The following is a 19877-nucleotide window of genomic DNA, read 5'->3' on the forward strand; positions in this document are numbered from 1 at the left end:
ATGACCAGCACTGACGAGCCCTAACAGATTGTTTAATTATACAGTCTACATTTTACCTTTACACCAAAGTCAAACTCATAAGTATTGAGAATTTCCATTATCTTCCTCAAAAGAAGGCTTCTAGTGGCTCGACTGAAAAGAGCTCATACTCCCATTGCTGGACTCAAAATTCCTGGACTTAATTCCAATTTTTTATAAATACATCCAGAATCTACTGAAGACCACAGCATCTCCACTGCTAGTCACCCAACAAACAAGTTCCCACATGACGTAGCCATCAAAAATATCTGTTTCTTCTTTGATCTTTGTGGACAATGTCCATGTGAAAATGTCGACAGGATCTTGGCTGTCTCAAAACCAACACACAGTGATGATAGATGTCCATGATTTGTGGGATGTGCATTTAATGAAACAGAATGTGGGGAAGTTGAAAGGTGAATGCTACACAGTGATCAGAGCTGGACTTTTCCAGAGGACAACTGAGGTCAAGAGCCTGAGGTGGTTCATTACAGCCTTGTATCTTCTCTCCAATTTCCATCTCAGTCCAACTTAGACTCGCTAAAAGGTTTTAGTTTGGGGTTTTTTTGTTGTTGTTGTTTTCTTTTGTCTTATAAAAACACAGGGAAAAGATGTTGATGTTTTCTCTTCTAGATATTGAAATGTGAATTATGGGAATGTAAAATTCAGGACTTCTGCAGCTTTCATGCAATCATGAAAAGCCAATAGGCTAAAAAGATGGCAGGGCAGGGCAGAATAGTAGAAGAAAATTGGATGATGTCACCGATCCAAGGAATTGAGATTTTCCCTTATCTGCCAATCAATTCCGGAACAATGCTACATTTAGGCTTCTTGGGTGAGATAATAAATTCCCTTTTTCCTTAACGTTTTTGAGTTGTGTTTTTCATTCTTTGCAGCCAAAAACATCCCCATTGATACAAGAATAATTTTAAATTATACAAATATCCTTAAGAGAAAGGAATGCTACAGATGACAGACATCTTTCTCACATGTTGCCATCTTACATTCACCCAAGATTATGCTCTTGTCCAAAATTGTTTAAGCCCAATAAAACACTCTTTTCCAGTTCCATCCCAAAGAAATCAGAATGGAAGGGTTTCTTCCAGGTTACTGCCCTGAACCCCCTCAATGTCCAGGAATCAGCAGTCGCCAACGTCCTCTTCCTTGCTACTATTTGCTTTCTGGTGCCAGCTCATCCTACGATGGCTATAGCAGCCGTCACTGAAGTGCCTCCAACAGACCTCCACTTCCACTCAGTCAGAAAGAAGAGAGTTTAATAGTGGGGCAGAAGGGGTGGAAGGGGTTTTTTTTGTTTTTGTTTTTTTTAATTAATTAATTTATTTATTTATAGCTGTGTTGGGTCTTCAGTTCTGTGCGAGGGCTTTCTCTAGTTGTGGCAAGCGGGGGCCACTCCTCATCGCGGTGCGCGGGCCTCTCACCATCGTGGCCTCTCCCGTTGCGGAGCACAGGCTCCAGACGCGCAGGCTCAGTAATTGTGGCTCACGGGCCTAGTTGCTCCGCGGTATGTGGGATTTTCCCAGACCAGGGCTCGAACCCGTGTCCCCTGCATTGGCAGGCAGATTCTCAACCACTGCACCACCAGGGAAGCCCCGGGGTGGAAGGTTTTGCCTGCACAGTGTGCTGCAGGAGCTCGTGGACTCATCCAACTGCCAACCAGACAAATGAAGACCTCCACATACAGATACCAATAAGTGTTTTGTTTCTTTCTTAAGCATAACATAACCTGAGTTAAATATTGGGAATCTATCCCATGTCCACATCACTGGCTATATTGATAATTCTTCAGCACATTCACACTTTCAGTATCATCCAACCCCTGAGTGAGATGGCTGGCACAGGTTCCCTTGTCCTTCAAGGCCCAACTCTGCATTTATAAAGATTCATTCCATTGTGTTTTGTATTTGTAACAGGTTGGAATTTAAGGTGTCCAAAGGGCCAAAACAAGATTCCTCTACAAGCACTTACGGCAATGCCGACGTTCATCTGAGCCATCAATACAGTCTTCTTCCTCGTCACACACCCAGTGGACCGGGATGCATAGCTCTTCACTCTGACACAGGAACTGGTTGGAACGGCAAGTAGGGTGAGCTAAAATAAACCAGAAAAAAACTCATTATGTCAAACATCCACCCTATTATACCAACCAACAATGCCCGTTTCAAAAGAAGTATGTCAACTCCTGCTCAATATATTTGATAGCAAATATAAAAAACCTTAGAGCCTGTGGACTTTGACCAGTGTTCACTGTCAAATAATCTCAGCAATGGCATCACAACAAAATGATGATCCAAAGCAATACAAAATACAGAGAATAAAACAAACAGCCCAAACACACATTCATACAAAGTTATGACCAAAAAAATATTAAATTTTTAATTTCAATAAAATCAACCATGAGTTTATAATTATTAAATTATTTGAAGTGTTGTGTAATAACTAATAGCCAAGCATCATGATAAATTGTAAAATCCATGAGATTTGGGAAATAAGACCCAAAATCAAATAATTTATTATTTCCACAATTTACTTGCTTTACAATCTTCAGCAGGTTCTCTGAATCTCAATGTATGCACCATAAAATGGGGACTATATTTTTCTCACGGTGTGCTATAAAAAATAAGTAGAATGGAATATTACTCAGCCATAAAATGAAACGAAATTGAGTTATTTGTAGTGAGGTGGATGGACCTAGAGTCTGCCATACAGAGTGAAGTAAGTCAGAAAGAGAAAATCAAATACCATATGCTAACACATATATATGGAATCTATAAAAAAAAATGGTTCTGATGAACCTAGGGGCAGGACAGGAATAAAGATGCAGATGCAGAGAATGGACTTGAGGACACAGGGAGGGGGAAGGGTAAGCTGGGACGAAGTGAGAGAGTGGCATGGACATATATACACTACCAAATGTAAAACAGATAGCTAGTGGGAAGCAGCTGCATGGCACAGGGAGATCAGCTCGGTGCTCTGCGACCACCTAGAGGGGTGGGATAGGGAGGGTGGGAGGGAGAGGCAAGAGGGAGGGGATATGGTGATATATGTATACATATAGCTGATTCACTTTGTTATACAGCAGAAACTAACACAACACTGTAAAGCAATTATACTCCAATAAAGATGTTAAAAAAAAAAAAAGTAGAGTAACATATGTGAAAGTACCATGTAAATAAGTTGCGAGTGATTGTCATTGGTATGTTTTTATCATCATCACTATGGGACATTGATAAATTGTTGGTATGACTGTTCAATTATTCCTTTATCTCAGAATACACTGTTCCTGACTTTCTGCTCCTAGTGTTTAACCTAAAATGAACTCAGTAAGCCCAGAGGAGGCAAATAGATAGCACTTGATCATATCTCTACAAATAGAACTACTCCCTTACTCAAAGTGTGGTTTCCAGACTAGCAGCATCAGCACTACCTGGGAGCTTGCAGAAATGCAGAATCTCAGGTCCCACCTCAAACATGTGGAATTAAAACCTACACTTTGACAAGCTCCCCAGGTGATCCATTTCTGCATGAAAGTTTGAGAAGCACCTTACAGGACCTAATCCCCACACTTCTCCCATTTTCAAATGCATCGTCATCCAAACAATACACCAAAGTTTGTCCTGTTGTGCCACAGGATGGCCAACGATTCAAAACAAATTTTCACCTGCTTTCTTGGTTTTTGGATGATAACCCTTGCCTGTTCACCTGTCAGAATGAATGAAATTGCAGTAGTGTGATGGATCACCTATGGCAAGGTGGGAGAGCAATGGACACAAGGGTTGGGATTACTGCACCAACTGGGAAGCCTTTAATAAATAATTTAGCTTCTCTATGCCTCAGTTTCCTCATCTGAAACCTACCTCAGAATATTGTTGAGAGAACTAAATGAAGAAATATATGAAAGTGATTTTATAATTCTTCTAAATTAAAGAGTTAAATTGGGGGTTTATAATATTATCATGTTTTTAACTATTATTTAAAAAACATAAACCACACTAGCCCCTTTTGTGACCTCTTGATAGTAATGCACACAAGTTCTACTACATCCTTTTTATAAACACAGACTCTTCCTTGAATTACAAATCACAGCAGTACAGACAATATTTTTTTGTTCTTGTTAGTGCACAAAATTTGCAGATTGAATAATCTGAAATAATCGTTTATAGGCTTCAGAAAAAAAAGCTCAGAAAGTTGGTTCCATACCAAGGTCATGGGATAAAAGTAAGATAGAAACTGATGTGAATTGAACCTCGTGATCAAAAGGGACTGAATTCTTAATGCCACCAGTTCTCTATCTCAAAAGATTGGAGTTCAGTCCAATCTACTACTAAAGGCACAACTCTTTCTCTTTGTTACAGCTGAAATGACCATGAAGCACTTCTGCTACTCAGAACAGAGCTTAGCCCCACCGCTCTTCACTTACGGCAGCCAATTTCATCCAAGCCATTCGCGCAGTCTCTGGTCCCGTCACACCGCCAGGACGCAACGATACAAAGCCCAGGTTGGCACTGAAACTCGTCACTGTGACATTCTGTAATCCCACAAGCAAGAGAAAGCCAGTTTAAAAAGTTACCCACACAGATATTTCAAAAAAATACAAATTTTTGATGAAAACAAAAAATTATTCAACTAGTTAGTAATCAAAGAACGTAAATTATTTATACAATTAGGAAAACATTTTTATGATTATATTCTGTTTCAGGGTCTGCAGGAAAGTCATTTTCACACACAGCTGACTAGAGTGCACCTTGAGGTAACCAATCTGGAAAGCAATTTGACAACAGGTATCCTGCTTTTTAAAAGTGCTCATTCTTTAACTTAATACTTTTACTTCTAGGTAATTTTTTTTCCCCTTAAGGAACTAAGCAGAGAATTAAAGATTCATGTGTAGAGGTTTTCATCATAGCATAATTTATAATAAAGGAAATTGCAAACCTCGTAAATGTCCAATAATATGAAAATGAATAAATTTTCTTATAGCTATATCTATATATCATATTAGGAACTCATTAAAATAGTTATGAAGAACTTCTAAATGATTTAGAGAAATATTTGTAATATTTCATTATACATTATAACAAAGACAAGGATGCAAAATTTTACCTGTAACAGAATCATATATAACAGAAAAAAAGCACAGAAAAGCCCAGAAAGTTAAGGGTGGTTATCTCTGATAACATCATGAGTAACTTTTCATTTGTGGGACTGTGCTTTTTTCAGTTTCCCACCCTACAGTCTTTTTAAGTGCCTATTTATTACTAAATCATATACAGCAATTTATGGTTCTTCATTCTTAGATACAAGACCAATAATATGGCTTTTTGCTTGTAACTTATTTGTAAGATGCCAGGTACGGCTCTTCTCTGCCAACAAACAAAGGCCAGAAAACAAACAAACAAAAATCTCTGCAGCCAATCAGAGCGCACAAACTTGGCATCAAACTAGCCACATTTCCAAGTGGCAGTGATATCTCCTAGTGATACCAGAAAGTGAATATAACTTAAACAAGTTCATTTAATTCAACCAGTATATCCTGCAGTTTTCCTAGTTCTCCCCAGGGGACTAATTTGGCAGTTAGTGATCCTCTGAGTTTCCCCAAATATCTGACCAGCAACCTCCCCATACATTATGTGCCAAGTATGAATTTTATTTTTAAGAGAGCAACCAACACCAACCCAACATGGAGAAGACTCAAAATTATTCTTTCACAAACCCATGGTGGTAGAGGAATAATTCAGGGGGTTGGAAGAATAATTATACTTTCCCCATGTATTTAAGCAATCATGCTAAATTACCCATTTCAATGTTTGACTAATTAAACTGAAATTAAGTAAATATACAGATCAATTACCTACTCCTAAAATAAATAAACAATGTGCTATCCTGTCTTGTGTAAATGCAGGCATATCAAGAGCATGACATAAACATAGTTAAGTGATCTATTCCTAGGGGATATAGGCTACTTTGTTCATGGAATGTTCAAATCTGATTGTCTGGTAGTGACATCCTGATTTATAATGTATGCTGCAAATGGTCAGAAACTTTCCTTGGCTAAATGGTGGTACCGAGTGGTACAGGAATACGTACACCCAAATACCTTCTATAGACTAATGCATGATGGTGGTTGGTGGTGCAGGTCTGGGGTTGGTGGTGCAGGTCTCTTATCAACTACCTTTAAAACACAACAACCTCCCTTGCAAAAATGCCCCTAAGGAATGTACAAATTCACTCTGGAATCCCAGAACTTCTCATTGGATTTTGTTCTACAAAGCAATATTTCCATGAGAGATTAGAGGCTTTGGAGGTTTAGCTATTAACACAACATATATTAAATCACTTTTATCAATTAGGTCTATTGTTAGTAATCCAACATAATACATTTGTAAATTCAGTACATTTGTTTCCCTTAGTATCTAATAATTTCTGGTTGAAAAATTGTAACAATCTAAAGGTCAGTCTACTTACAAAGAGTTTCCTATTGCTGGAAAAATCATACACTTAGAAACTGAGCATACTGAAGCAAATTCTCAGAACAATATACTGCCTGTTTTTAAATATATGTATATTAGTGTTATTTCTTAAGCAACATTTTTGTTTATTTGGTTTTTTTTTCTTTTTTCATTTCTTAAGCAATTTTTATTACAAGTCAAATTTTGAGGTTGTTCTTTGTTTTTGCTAAAATATGAAGTTAAGCACATTATGAAAAGAACACAAAATAGATACCCAAAAGTCATTTGTTAAGCACTTCAAAGTCAATTATTTAAAATCACACATTAAAAAAAAAGTTAAACTGATAGGGGAAGTTTTACAATTAAGTAACTCTTTCTAGTTAGTATTTTTCACATTTGATCTCCCAAATACTCAGTTATCTAAAGTAATAATATATCAAGCCCAATTCACTCAACTTATCAACAGATCCATGGTAATTCATTTGTCAAGTTCATCTTTTCAATATTAACTTCCATGCCTGTTATAACTCCCAAATGACTACTGTTTGGAAACATCTCTTCAGAAGAACAAACGGATACTCTATCACTTGCTGGGTGGCATCTTAGTAATCAACCAAATGCTCCACTAGTGTCAGAAGACTGTCATCCATTCTATTACAAAGGAAATATGTGTTGTTTAAAAACAAACTGCTAGTATAGCCCAGGGAACTCTATTCGATACTTTGTAATAACCTATATGGGAAAAGCATCTGAAAAAGAATAGATATATGTAGATATGTAACACAATCACTTTGCTGTACACCTGAATCTAACACAACATTGTAAATCAACTATTCCCCAATATAAAATAAAAATTTTTAACAATAATAATAATAATAAAATAGAAATCAAACAAAAATAATAATAAAGTTCCAGAACAGGCAAAAATGAAAAATAAATTAAAAAAAAAAAAACAACACACTGCTAATGAAAAGGTCTAGATCAAGTTTGATAACAATTTCAGCTGCCCCTGATTTCAACTGGTTTGTATGCACTTTATTTTCTGAGAGTTTTTTTTAAATTAGTAGCCTTTACTCATAACCCCTCCAAAGGTTACTACATATTATCTATACTTTATTGTTTAATAATTTGAAGTCCAAAGAAGGTGGGAGTGGGGGAATTTCATACCTTGGAGCTAAACATAGTTTATGAAAGAAAAAAATCTAAATAGAGCAAAATTTAATACTTCTTTCAACAAATGGTCTCTAAACATCCATATTCAACCAATCCATTTTTAACCAAGAGGTAATTTTGCAAACAATCTTTTATAACTTTAAAACAGTCTCCCTCTAATAAAAACCAAAGAGGAAAACATCATAATCCACACTGAAATAAAAACCTATTGTTAAGAGCCAGGCAGTCATTGACAAGGAACCATTAGAACCAAAGGGACACCCTACTTTCCCAGGCTGGCCCTGCCTTTCCCAAAAAACAAAATAGATGGTGCAAAGATGAAAAAACTATTTGTGTGGTACTTAAATGGTATGCACCATTCTAAGTACTTTGTAAATTTTTTGTAAACTTTGTCATTTAACCTTCATAACAACCCTACAAGATAGATGTCATTATTATGCATATTTTACAAATAAAGAAACTGAGACACAGAGCAACTCAGTAACTTGCCCAAGATCAAATAGCAAACATGTGTAAAGCAAGATCTGGATCTGACAGTTTTGGTCCAGCATCTGTGCTGTACTGACTACCAGTGCTCTATGTTCTCTTCAAACCAGAAAAAAAAAAAAATTCCACCAAAAAAATGAATGTAAAAATTTGATTATTTTCCAAAGTTGCTATCAACATTCACTGGATTCATTAACTGGACTGGTGTGAAATCCACACCACTCCATATGCTCATACAATACAACTGGAGGAGAGTAGTCTACTTAGCAACAAACATTGCACATTAAAAAAAAGGAAAATTTGCAACAATCAAAAGCAATGCACAGAGGGAGGGGTGTGGGGGAGGGATGTATTGGGAGTTTGGGATTAGCAGATGCAAACTATTATACAGAGAATGGAAAACAAGTTCTCACTGCATAGCACAGGGAACTATATGAAATATCCTGTGATAAACATAATGGAAAAGATTATGAAAAAGAATGCATATATATATGTATAACTGAATCACTCTGCTGTACAGTAGAAATTAACACAACATTGTAAATCAACTATATTTCAATAAAATAATTTTTTTTAGAAAAAGCAATGCAGGGAAATCAAAAAAAAGAGTTTCAATCTCTTCAAGAAAAATTACAATAGAGGGCTTCCCTGGTGGCGCAGTGGTTGAGAGTCTGCCTGCCAATGCAGGGGACACGGGTTCGAGCCCTGGTCTGGGAGGATCCCACATGCCGCGGAGCAACTAGGCCCGTGAGCCACAGCTGCTGAGCCTGCGAGTCTGGAGCCTGTGCTCTGCAACAAGAGAGGCCGCGACACTGAGAGGCCCGCGCGCCGCGATGAAGAGTGGCCCCCGCACGCTGCAAGTCGAAAAAGCCCTCGCACAGAAACGAAGACCCAATGCAGCCAAAAATAAAATAATTAATTAATTAATTAATTAAAAGAAAAAAAAATTTTTTTTTAAATTACAATAGACATGGGGATAAACTTGTTTTTCAACGTTATAGAGCCCCAAGCTGGAGAAAAACAAGAGTAATCCTTTCTTCATAAATAGCCATAGCCCAAGCTTCCTGGTTTAAGTGTTGGACTAAGAATGTGTTAAGATAAGCTATTGGAGCAACCGATAATGCCTAGAGGAGGGAAGAAGTTTGTTTTTCCGGAAGGGGCACAGCACGGAATTGAGAGCACCACTTCTGTGTCCTTTACAAACTCTGGCACGGCGCTAGGCACATGTGGGACAGTAAACACGTATTCACCAGGTAATGAAGATTTCTCTTTGTAAAATTACGTATCAGAGATTCATAAAACCATCAAGGCAAACAATGAGTCTTTTAATTGGAGTTTACTATCGTAAATCTATAGAAAGAAAAATGAAACCTGGTATAATTTGAAATAGGAGGACTATCTAAAAGTTTTAAAAAGAGAAAAATATTGAGTCATACTAATGTTTCATTCTTTTTTGAAATTTTTTAAAATTTATTTATTTTATTTAATTTTGGCTGCACTGGCTCTTCTTTGCTGCGCTCGGGGCTTTACTCTAGTTTCAGAGAGCGGGGGCTACTCTTCATTGCGGTGCGTGGGCCTATTGCGGTGGCTTCTCTTGTTGTGGAGCACGGGCTCTAGGCGCGCGGGCTTCAGTAGTTGTGGCTCACAGGCTCTAGAGTGCAGGCTCAGTAGCTGTGGCGCATGGGCTTAGCTGCTCCGCGGCATGTGGGATCTTCCCGGACCAGGGCTCGAACCTGTGTCCCCTGCATTGGCAGGCGGATTCTTAACCGCAGCACCACCAGGGAAGCCCCCTAATGTTTCATTCTTTTGCCCTTTCTTTATAAGAGTTTCTTTTTCCTCTCATGAATTCTCTTATTAGAAGAAAAAGGCAAGTCGTAGTCAATGGAACACTGTCCAAAGTTAACAGAGTAAGGTAATTTCTGTGGCAAATCCTACTTTCCGGCTAGATCCTCTAACATGTGCTGGTCTTTCCAGACACTTTTGGTCTACCTGAGGAGGCAGGTAAAAACATGTAACACTACGTGGCACTTTAATAGTCTTACCTCCACTGAGCTCAAAGAAATACATTCCTTAACTCACCCATAATTTTTACTTCACTTTTTCAGTACTTTGTTTTTATTCCCTTGGTATTGACAGACATACTTGTGATGTTTATAAGCTGGGTGATGGTTTACTACAATTCTCACACCTTGTCCACACCAACAAGGCCAGTCCCCTTTTGAAGATTTAAAGTCACTAGCTAATTTCCAAACTTGACACTGCAGCCATGACAGCCAAGGGTAACAAACTGTCTGGAGACCCTGCCCTGCCTAATGTCCACCGGTGGAATAGCCACCAACTCAACTGATGGAACTGAAACGAGACGGGTACAGCAAACCAGCCTACGACTCTTTCTGTACAATATTTTAGCTGCCTGGTTTTCAGAACAGGTCACCAAATAGGTGGCCAGAATTATTCTTTTTTTTTTTTAATCCAGTTTACAAACAACTGAGTTGACTGCTTTTTCCAAATTATTGTTTCAGAGCCCTGATGTTTTGATAGAGGAAAACAATATTGATATTGAGAGGACATTTCAAGAAGTCAAAGACTTGGAGGGAAACCCACAAAGCCAGCTGATGCGTGATCATGTACATACATCACTTAAATGAAATTTTTTTTTAAAAAGGACCAAAAGAATATGATGTCAGATTCAATAAAGCCACACACACAAAAAAATCTTACCCGCTGTGTGCAAAACTTTGTTTAAGGTTTGTGGAAGAAACAAAGAATGATAAGATAGGATCCTTTTTTTAAATAGAACTTACAAATTTATTGGGGACAAAAGTTATTTATGCATTATAGATTAAATAGCCATGTAACAACAATAGCTGCTATTTGTTGAGCACTTACTATGTGTTGGACAATATAAAAAGCTTTATACACATCCATTTTTTTTTTAAGATTTAATTTTATTTATTTTTGTCTGTGTTGGGTCTTTGTTGCTGTGTGTGGGCTTTCTCTAGTTGTGGAGAGCGGGGGCTACTCTTCGTTGCGGTGCGTGGGCTTCTCATTGCAGTGGCTTCTCTTGTTGCGGAGCACGGGCTCTAGGCACACAGGCTTCAGTAGTTGTGGCACGCAGCCTCAGTAGTTGTGGCGCATGGGCTGGAGAGCACAGGCTCAGTAGTTGTGGAGCACAGGCTTAGTTGCTCCGCGACATGTGGGATCTTCCCAGACCAGGGCTCGAACCCGTGTCCCCTGCATTGGCAGGTGGATTCTTAACCACTGCGCCACCAGGGAAGTCCCTATACATATCCATTGGATCCTCTTAGAAATATGTGAAGTGAGATTTATATTTATTTAATAGAAGGGGAACTTGAATCTCAGGGGCATTAATCAAATTCCCACAGATGCAGAAAATGTCGAAGTCTGATTCAGACCCAGGGCCTGTGTGATTTCAGAGCCTGTGCTCTATTCCTCAACCCCCATCCCACAAAATAAATGACAGCTTTCAATCACCCAGAATTTATTAAGTGCCAGCAGTATTTTAAGTGTTTCCCATAGATTATCTCACTTGTCCTCACAACAATCCTATGAGATGGTACTAATAGCCCCATTTCATAGATGAGAAAACTGAGGCTTGACCAAATCTCACAACTGGTAGGTGGAGAAGCAGGGATTCACACCTAGGTAGTATGACTCCAAAGTTGTGCCATATGACAGTAGATGACTTCGTTCCAAATAAGCAGCAGAGGTAATAAGAACCAATTGGTCTCAGGGAGAAAAAAATGAATACCACAAGATGATGCAATGAGAGAGGCTTCATGAAGGAGAATAAGACTGCACTGGGCCTGTGTGAAAGAGCAGGACTTGGCAGGGGGGGTGGGAGGGTGAAGGAGGGACCGTGCTTTGTGCAAGGGCCCAAACAACTTGAGGGAGGCCCAGCATGGGTGAGGGGGGAATAAGCAGGCCTCCATGGCCCAAGTGCAGGGAACCTCTTCTAAAGTGGGGGACAACCAAGCTGGGGAGATGGGGAAGAAAGGGCCTTGAATGCCAAGAACAGAGTGACATGATCAAATGGGTGGAGAGTGAGAAAGCTTAGAAATCTCTAGTGCCAGTAACTATACTAAAACTAAAAGTCGCTCTGGGTGGATGCAAATCTGAATGAGGATATAGACTTTGGCCATGAGAAGGGCTTGGGCTCCTTAGAACCCTGCCCAGAGCATGAGCTCAGTGAACAGGCCGGTGGGTGGTTCACCAAGAGGCTCTGGCAGGGGTGGGGCTCACCCTGCAGCCCTTCCAGTTGCCCCAGGCCCGATCCAAAGCAGCTCCAATGCATGGCAAATGGCCAACAGTTTCCGCAGGTGCCACCCAAGGCCTCCTAGTGTCCGGTTCTCTCCAAGCTGAATGGATGTGTCTGCGCATCCAGCATGAGGAATTCAGCCAGACCTCAAGAGATAGAGGATCTCAAAGACTGCTGAAATATTTGCTTAATAATTTTTAAAGTGCCTTTTCAATGATCCAAAGCCGGCAGAATAATATGATGCACTATCAGAGAAGCCTCTCAATTCTGAGAAGTGGGAAGTTACATTTCCACCTTTCCTAACTGAGCTATTCCTCACGCATTTTGTTTAAACGCTATCTACCTGCCTTTCTCCCCTTTCCCCGTCTCTTCCACATCACTTCTTTTTCACTGAGCACCTCCTCGACCTACAACCAGATTGTTCATCAGCACTGAAGTGCATTATAAATAAAACCACGCTTCTCAGGGGTTCCTGACAGGACGTGATGGGCATGTAGGATGGGATAATTATTCAGCTGCCGTGGGCAAAGCAGGAGGTCTAGCGTCCCTGGCCCCTCCCCTGACATGTGGAATGCCAGTACTGCCCATCCCCTGTCCCTGTGACATACATGTCCACACCCCTTGAGAGTGGTGGTACCACCCCCAGTTGAGAACAACTTAGAACCTCTAAGCAGCATGGACATTCAGGGCTCAAAATGTCTTAACCCACATTAAAGAGATCATCTACGAAACCCCCCGTAATAAATTCTTTCCTCCTAAAGATAATAAAATTTCTTAAGCGGCAATCGCACTCCCTCCTACCCATCAATAAGAGGGCCTGAGATTGGGCAATATCATGCCGCAGCTGCTAGTACTAGCACCTTGAAATGAACTCCCCTGGGAGTGTGGTAAAGCATCTCAGTTCCAGGCAGGCCTGCTTCACCCTGAAGTGCTCCACGGGACATCCACAGGCTTACCCATTCAAGGGTGGGGGGAGTCACACAAAAAAACAAGCCCCAAATCTGAAGTCCTCAAGCAGTTCTTCACTAATGGAAAAGGTCATTGCTATGAAAAACAGTCATAAACACACCTGCTCATGGTGAAACGTTTTCCCATCTGTGTAATTATCAGAACAAAAGAAAAAACTTTTTTCGAATGTCCTCTCCCCACCCCTGCCACATACGCTCACAAAAAAATAAAGATACGAATTGACGATCATCTAAGTGCCCAAAGCATTCGAAAGAATCTCTAAGTTTTGACCAAGAACACTCAGCAATGAAAACTTTCTGCCAGCCATGACCAAACACTGAAACTGTGTTTGTATTAGTCTTTTCTGTATTTCCTCATATAATCCATGCAGTGTTTTCTCTATCAGCTGAATCACTGAGGTTCCTATAGATGGACTCCCCCTCCACATGGGAGAAAACTAAGTCCAAGACCTTTGTCCCCACTCCCCCCCAAGGAACTAACTGGTTATCTGATGGCCAAAGAGCTACATTTATAGGTTGCTGAAAAGAGCACTATCCAAACAGAAGAAAATTTAAGACAGTCTGCCTGCTCTGGTTAATAAGAACCCAATGAATCAAACTCCATGAGAAAAGAGTATAACACCCTTCAACACAATGTTTTAACATGACTTGTACAAAAACTATAAATCCCCCCATTTAAGAGCTGATTTCCAAACCCAACTGCCCAGAGTATTCCTATACAGCTTACTGATTAGCAAGATAAATTACTGGAAGATGGTTGAACAGAATCAAAAGCTAAAAAGGAAAATCACACACATGTGAGAAATAAGTGACTACACAGATCTCCAGATAGGCAGCTTTCCTGCTTAAGGCTTATTACATAGGGTGTGATAGACCCACTCTCAATCCTAACACAGAGTTTATAAACAACACCAAACCAGGGTTTTTCTGATTAATTAGTCCCAAGTGTTGAACCGTAAGTCAAATCAATACAGGTGTGTTAAAGCTGCAAGCATCACTGCTGTTTTGGTCACCTTAACAAGCAAATTAGATCACCAGGTTATCAAGTGAACAATGGCTTGATACCAGAAATTATGACAATAGCAGCAGAAGGAGAAGAAATTAACTCCCAACTGGTGGATTTGGGGATGATTCTCTATAGTCACAGGGCAAATCATTTGTAACTACTAAACGGATCTTCTGGATTGAATCATACAAACACCTTTTTGTTCTGATCTTATTTTAGTTTTTTTCTAACTTTTATTATTGACTTTATTGAAGTATAGTTGATTGACAATATTATATTAGTTTCAGGTGTATAACACAGTGATTCAATATTTTTATAGATTATACTCCATTTAAAGTTATTACAAAATAATGGCTATATTTCCTTGTGCTGTACAATTTTTCCTTGTTTTCATTTAACAAACACTTTGCTGTATTCTTTATCCCTTACTCTATGGTATTTCATTTTTTTTTTTTTTAATTGATTTATTTATTTATTTCTGGCTGTGTTGGGCCTTCGTTGCTGTGAGCGGGCTTTCTCTAGTTGTGGCGAGCTGGGGCTACTCTTCGTTGTGGTGCACGGGCTTCTCATTGTGGTGGCTTCTCTTGTTGCGGAGCACGGGCTCTAGGCGCGCGGGATTCAGTAGCTGTGGCACGCGGGCTCAGTAGCTGTGGCTCACAGGCTCTAGAGCGCAGGCTCAGTAGTTGTGGCGCACGGGCTTAGTTGCTCCCCGGCATGTGGGATCTTCCTGGGCCAGGGATCCAACCCGTGTCCCCTGCATTGGCAGGCAGATTCTTAACCACTGCGCCACCTGGGAAGCCCTGTTATTTAGTTCTTGACCATTCACAATAGTTACACCAATAGGCTCTCAAGACATGAAAAGGGAGAAGAGGCAGAAATAGAGGAAGAAAGAGAAAGGGGGAAAGAGGAAGAGAGAGGGGGAGGAAAGGAGAGATATCAAGGTCAACAATCAGCATCCAAACACTAAATTTAATGAGACCTTGCATCTTGCACCCTAACCACAATTTGATACAAAATGGTAACTCATTCTTATCTAGCTATGGCCCAAATCCAGGCTGGAACAGTTTGTAATTGATAAGTGGGTTTATGAGTCACAAATTTCAGCTAGGAACTAAATAAGCTCTCATTCTAAATGTGTATATTTTCAGAAAGTAGAGATCAGATATATTTTTATATACAATATATATAATTTCATATATGTGTATGAAATTTACTCTGAAGCAACAAATACTTACGCAACCATAAGCAAGTCTGATGACAACTCTGACCAGAAATGTTGACCATGGCGGGGCTTATGGTGGCTTCTCACAGTGTTTACACACTGACTTTGATCAATTTGTTAGGAGACTAGTTGAGGTGAGCACACATGCATGACTCAACCTTGATGATTTAGTTATGGGCATGTATGGCTTCTGCCAACAAAACATTTTCCTAAACTCTTAAGAAATACTGTGCGGCAACAATGTGAAAATATTTCCACCAATAAGTTTAAGAGCCTGTTCCTGGGCAATAAGTACTGATAACTAATCATCTGGTAAACTGAAGTCAACATTTTTAATACATATGTATTGTGTCATTAACTTTTTTTAAAAAACTGGTTTTGTTGTTTTACAGTGTTTTTGTATTTTTTTCCCTTCTAGTGATGTTCTATCTCAGAAAGGATTTTATAAGCAGAAGCTCAAAATTCTCCCACCATGACCTGACATATGAAAAATAAAGAACAGAAAAAGTAAATGAGATTAAGAGACCAAAAGAAGAGTGATAGTAAGGTGGCAAGAATTTTTTATGATTCTACCAATAACAGAGCATTATTCTAAAGTGTGAGCTCCTAAAAGCAGGAATAAATACCTCTGTAATCCCAGTGCCTAGCACAGAACGTCCTAGTACCCAGATGACCCTCAATAACTAAACGATATATGATGCATTGCAATATATGGGTGAAGTTGATTTCCAAGAGGTGATAAAGTCATGAGATCATGATGATTTGTGTACTTTTTTAATAGATCCTGCTGTTTAGAGCCACTGTTTCTTCTGATCTAATTACCAACTGAACAATTATCTTCCATACTGACCCTCATGAGAGTCCAGAAAGACTCTTAAGAAGTCAACTCCAAATCCTTAGGAGCCTATTTATACGTCCAGGTCATTCTCTGCTATTTCAATAAAGGATGGGACTCCCCTCCCCCCGCCCCACCCATATTATACAAACCATTTATATCCAGCATTACTCTGTAGTAGAGAGTACTCTATACCCTCCCGCACAAAAAATAGGAGGGAGAAAAAGAAAGCTACAGGAGAATATCTGATTCCACAAATCAAAATTTGTAATTTTTATTGTAAGCAATTTGCTAACATAAGCATGACTTTAGTTTCCCTATAGAGTCAAAGGTAAAGCTGATTTTGTTAACTTGGGAAACTATAAAATAGGATTTATTACATTTACAAAGATTTTCATGGTAAAATGACACAAAATTTCCTGTGTCTCCTCTACTATATTGATTTTAGCAATTGAGCAAAAAGAACTTCAGGACATGCCTCACCAGCAGGTTATCTGTTAAACCAGGAGTTCTTTGGCCCCGGTTTGTTATGCCTGGGTTTAAATAACATTTACGGGTCTCCAAATGACTTCCAGGCTCTATAAATGTCATCACTTCATGTTATAATGTGAAACTCAATAGCTTGTTGACACAGAATCAACAATATTATATTGTCACCCACTGATACCCATGTGTAATGAAATGGTGTTTGGGTTTCTGACTATATATGGTGAATTCATAATTCCGCCAATATTAAGAGCAGCTTAAAAATAAAATTACAAGTTTATCTGCAATGACTGTCAAAAGCAGGAAGAAAAAAGGTAGCATATATTTCCTAAGATTTCACCTAATCTGTATTTTAAGTATCAATAAGTAATGACAGTAAGAACTTATTGTCACAATACATAGAAACTGTTAACCATGCATTAAAATAGAATCTTAGAATTCTAATGCTGGAAAAAAAGTAATGGTTTCAGTAATAAACTATACTAGGAAGTACATACAATAAAATCTCTATTAACTGACACAAATTAAAACCATTGTTTACTGGAATTTTGTCTGCATTACACTTTTTAAAAAAGTAATTACAGGGCTTCCCTGGTGGCGCAGTGGTTGAGAATCTGCCTGCCAATGCAAGGGACACGGGTTCGAGCCCTGGTCTGGGAAGATCCCACATGCCACGGAGCGGCTGGGCCCGTGAGCCACAACTACTGAGCCTGCGCGTCTGGAGCCTGTTGCTCCGCAACAAGAGAGGCCACGACAGTGAGAGGCCCGTGCACCGCGATGAAGAGTGGCCCCTGCTTGCCACAACTAGAGAAAGCCCTCGCACAGAAACGAAGACCCAACACAGCCAAAAATAAAAATATATAAATAAATTAATTAATTAAAATTAAAAAAAAAAACAACAACCTAGTATTTGTTTTAAAAAAAAAGTAATTACAAGAAAATAAACTGATATTAGGGATTTGGTCAAGAATAGAGTTTTCAGTGGCTGTCTTAAGTCTGGAAATTGGGCATCTAGAATTATACAGTGCTGACTTAGACATTGAATGAAGGAACTGATATTCAGAATATAGGTTCTTAGGTATTATAATAAAGACAATTTAAATTAAGTCCAGTAAGAAATTCAGATTTCTCAATAAGTGCTGAAATAAGAAGATAGTGATGGAGAAAATACTAGACTAAGAGCCAAGACACATGGGTAGCACTGACTACTGTCTCCATATCATTCAAAAAGTTCCATGAGGGCAGGAACTGTTTGTTTTATTCAACACTAAATCCTCAGTCAGTAAGTATTTGTTGCTTAACTGACTTGGCTTGGTGAACTGGGATTTAAACTCTGATACACAGTTTCCTTACCCGCAAAGTTTCTGACCTGCAAAACCAGGTTCTGGTGAGGATTAAACAGGTCCCTGTAAACCACTAGCACAAAGCCTGAAGTAACAGCAGTCCCTCCGTGAAGGGTGGTTCCCTCCTGGGCACACCCACTTCTCATCCATCTCGAACATTCTAACAGCCTAGGAAGTAAAATATTTGGGGACCAATGCCTTCACCAGACAAGACCTGTTTGTTCCCTTAATAATTAATTGAGAGAAAACTCCCAAAGCCTGAGCCACCTTGCTTGTGCGAGGCTCAGCATTTAGAGCAAGGATGGTGGTTGCCTGCCCATGAACAAAGTAGCCACTGGTCCAGTCTGAGGTCAAGGGCAAGACTGAAAATCAAGATTTATCCTAGGACACACAGGTCAAGCTAGGGCCTAGGGCCAACACCAAGCTTGCCACTGGTTTCCTATTTTCTTCTTTATGCATTTTCCTATTTTCCTACAACAAGCATTTTTATTCTTCATCTACTTTAAGTCACTCGATATCAGGTGACCCTCTGGAGTTTTTATGTGGAATACCGTAGGTGTATAATTTCAACACACACACAAAATCTGATGATAAATATAGAGGCTTTCCCAGAGTGGACTTTAAATCATTATACTGCACGTTAAACTTGGACACGGTGACCTTTTGATGGTCATAAAAGTATTCCCATTGACCTCAGCGCTCGCCTCAACATATGGCACAGAACTGAGGACATAAAGAAATCCAGGATTTTAATCAACTGAAGCTAAGCTAAAAAGCTCTTCATTCAGAAAGCTCATAAATTCTCCAGGTCGTAGGTTCAAAAAAATGAAATTTCAAATTCTTCCTTAAAATGCTAAGATATTCATTATCCTAGTTTCTAAACGTTCTCTAACGTAATAGAAAAATGCTACAAATGCACACATTCTTTGACTAAAATCATTTGTGATTATGCCTTGCAATACATTCGAAGGAAAACTTTATCATCTTCAGTTATCACCTTCTCTCTGGTTGACTAAGAATGGATTTACATGAACCTAGATATCCAACCCTTCCAAAAGGAGGAATAAAATATCTCATCATTGCCATGACCCCAGCAACAGGCTTCCCTGGTAATGAAACAGAGAGATCTCACCACCCTCCTAAATAGTCTCCACCTCACAGAGCAAACGCTCCAAACTCAATTCAATCCAACAGCGTGTGTTGAGGCTCTGGCAGACCATTTATCTACGTGCTCTCAAGGAGACAGAATAACAACCGTCAGGAGACTACGGTAAAGGCAGCAAACCCACAACAATTTTGGCTGTCCTCGTGCAAGCCCACACAGCCAGCCCACCTCCTGCCAGAAACTAAGTGAAGCCAGTTCTTCCCTGAGAAGGACCATGGTCACTCTGTTTACTAAGAGCACTCAACACTTCACTAAGCTTGGTCGGTAAAGTTACAAAGAGGTAAAAGCAGCTTAAATCTAAAAGGCTCTTCTGATAGTCCAGGAATGAGGCGATTAGGGCCTTATCTAGTTAAAGGGTCCTACCTCTGCTTCATTTCCCCCACCCTTGTCTAAAAATCCTTTCCTCTCTCTCCCTTAGATCCCCATAACGTG

At 39.4% G+C, this 19877-nt stretch overlaps 1 protein-coding gene across 1 annotated transcript in view; it reads right to left on the reverse strand.

The window, feature by feature from the left end:
* The window catches only part of LRP2 (LDL receptor related protein 2), a 199395-nt gene that overhangs the window by 157735 nt on the left and 21783 nt on the right, over window positions 1–19877 (reverse strand). The window contains exons 2-3 of the mRNA XM_007183233.2: window positions 4457–4564; window positions 2005–2127 (exon numbers count right to left, since the gene is read on the reverse strand). Coding sequence (XP_007183295.1) covers window positions 2005–2127; window positions 4457–4564 — 231 coding nt within the window. The remainder of the gene's footprint in view (window positions 1–2004; window positions 2128–4456; window positions 4565–19877) is intronic.

This window comes from Balaenoptera acutorostrata, chromosome 8 (genome assembly GCF_949987535.1).
Source record: "Balaenoptera acutorostrata chromosome 8, mBalAcu1.1, whole genome shotgun sequence".
In the NCBI taxonomy this organism is placed as follows: domain Eukaryota; kingdom Metazoa; phylum Chordata; class Mammalia; order Artiodactyla; family Balaenopteridae; genus Balaenoptera; species Balaenoptera acutorostrata.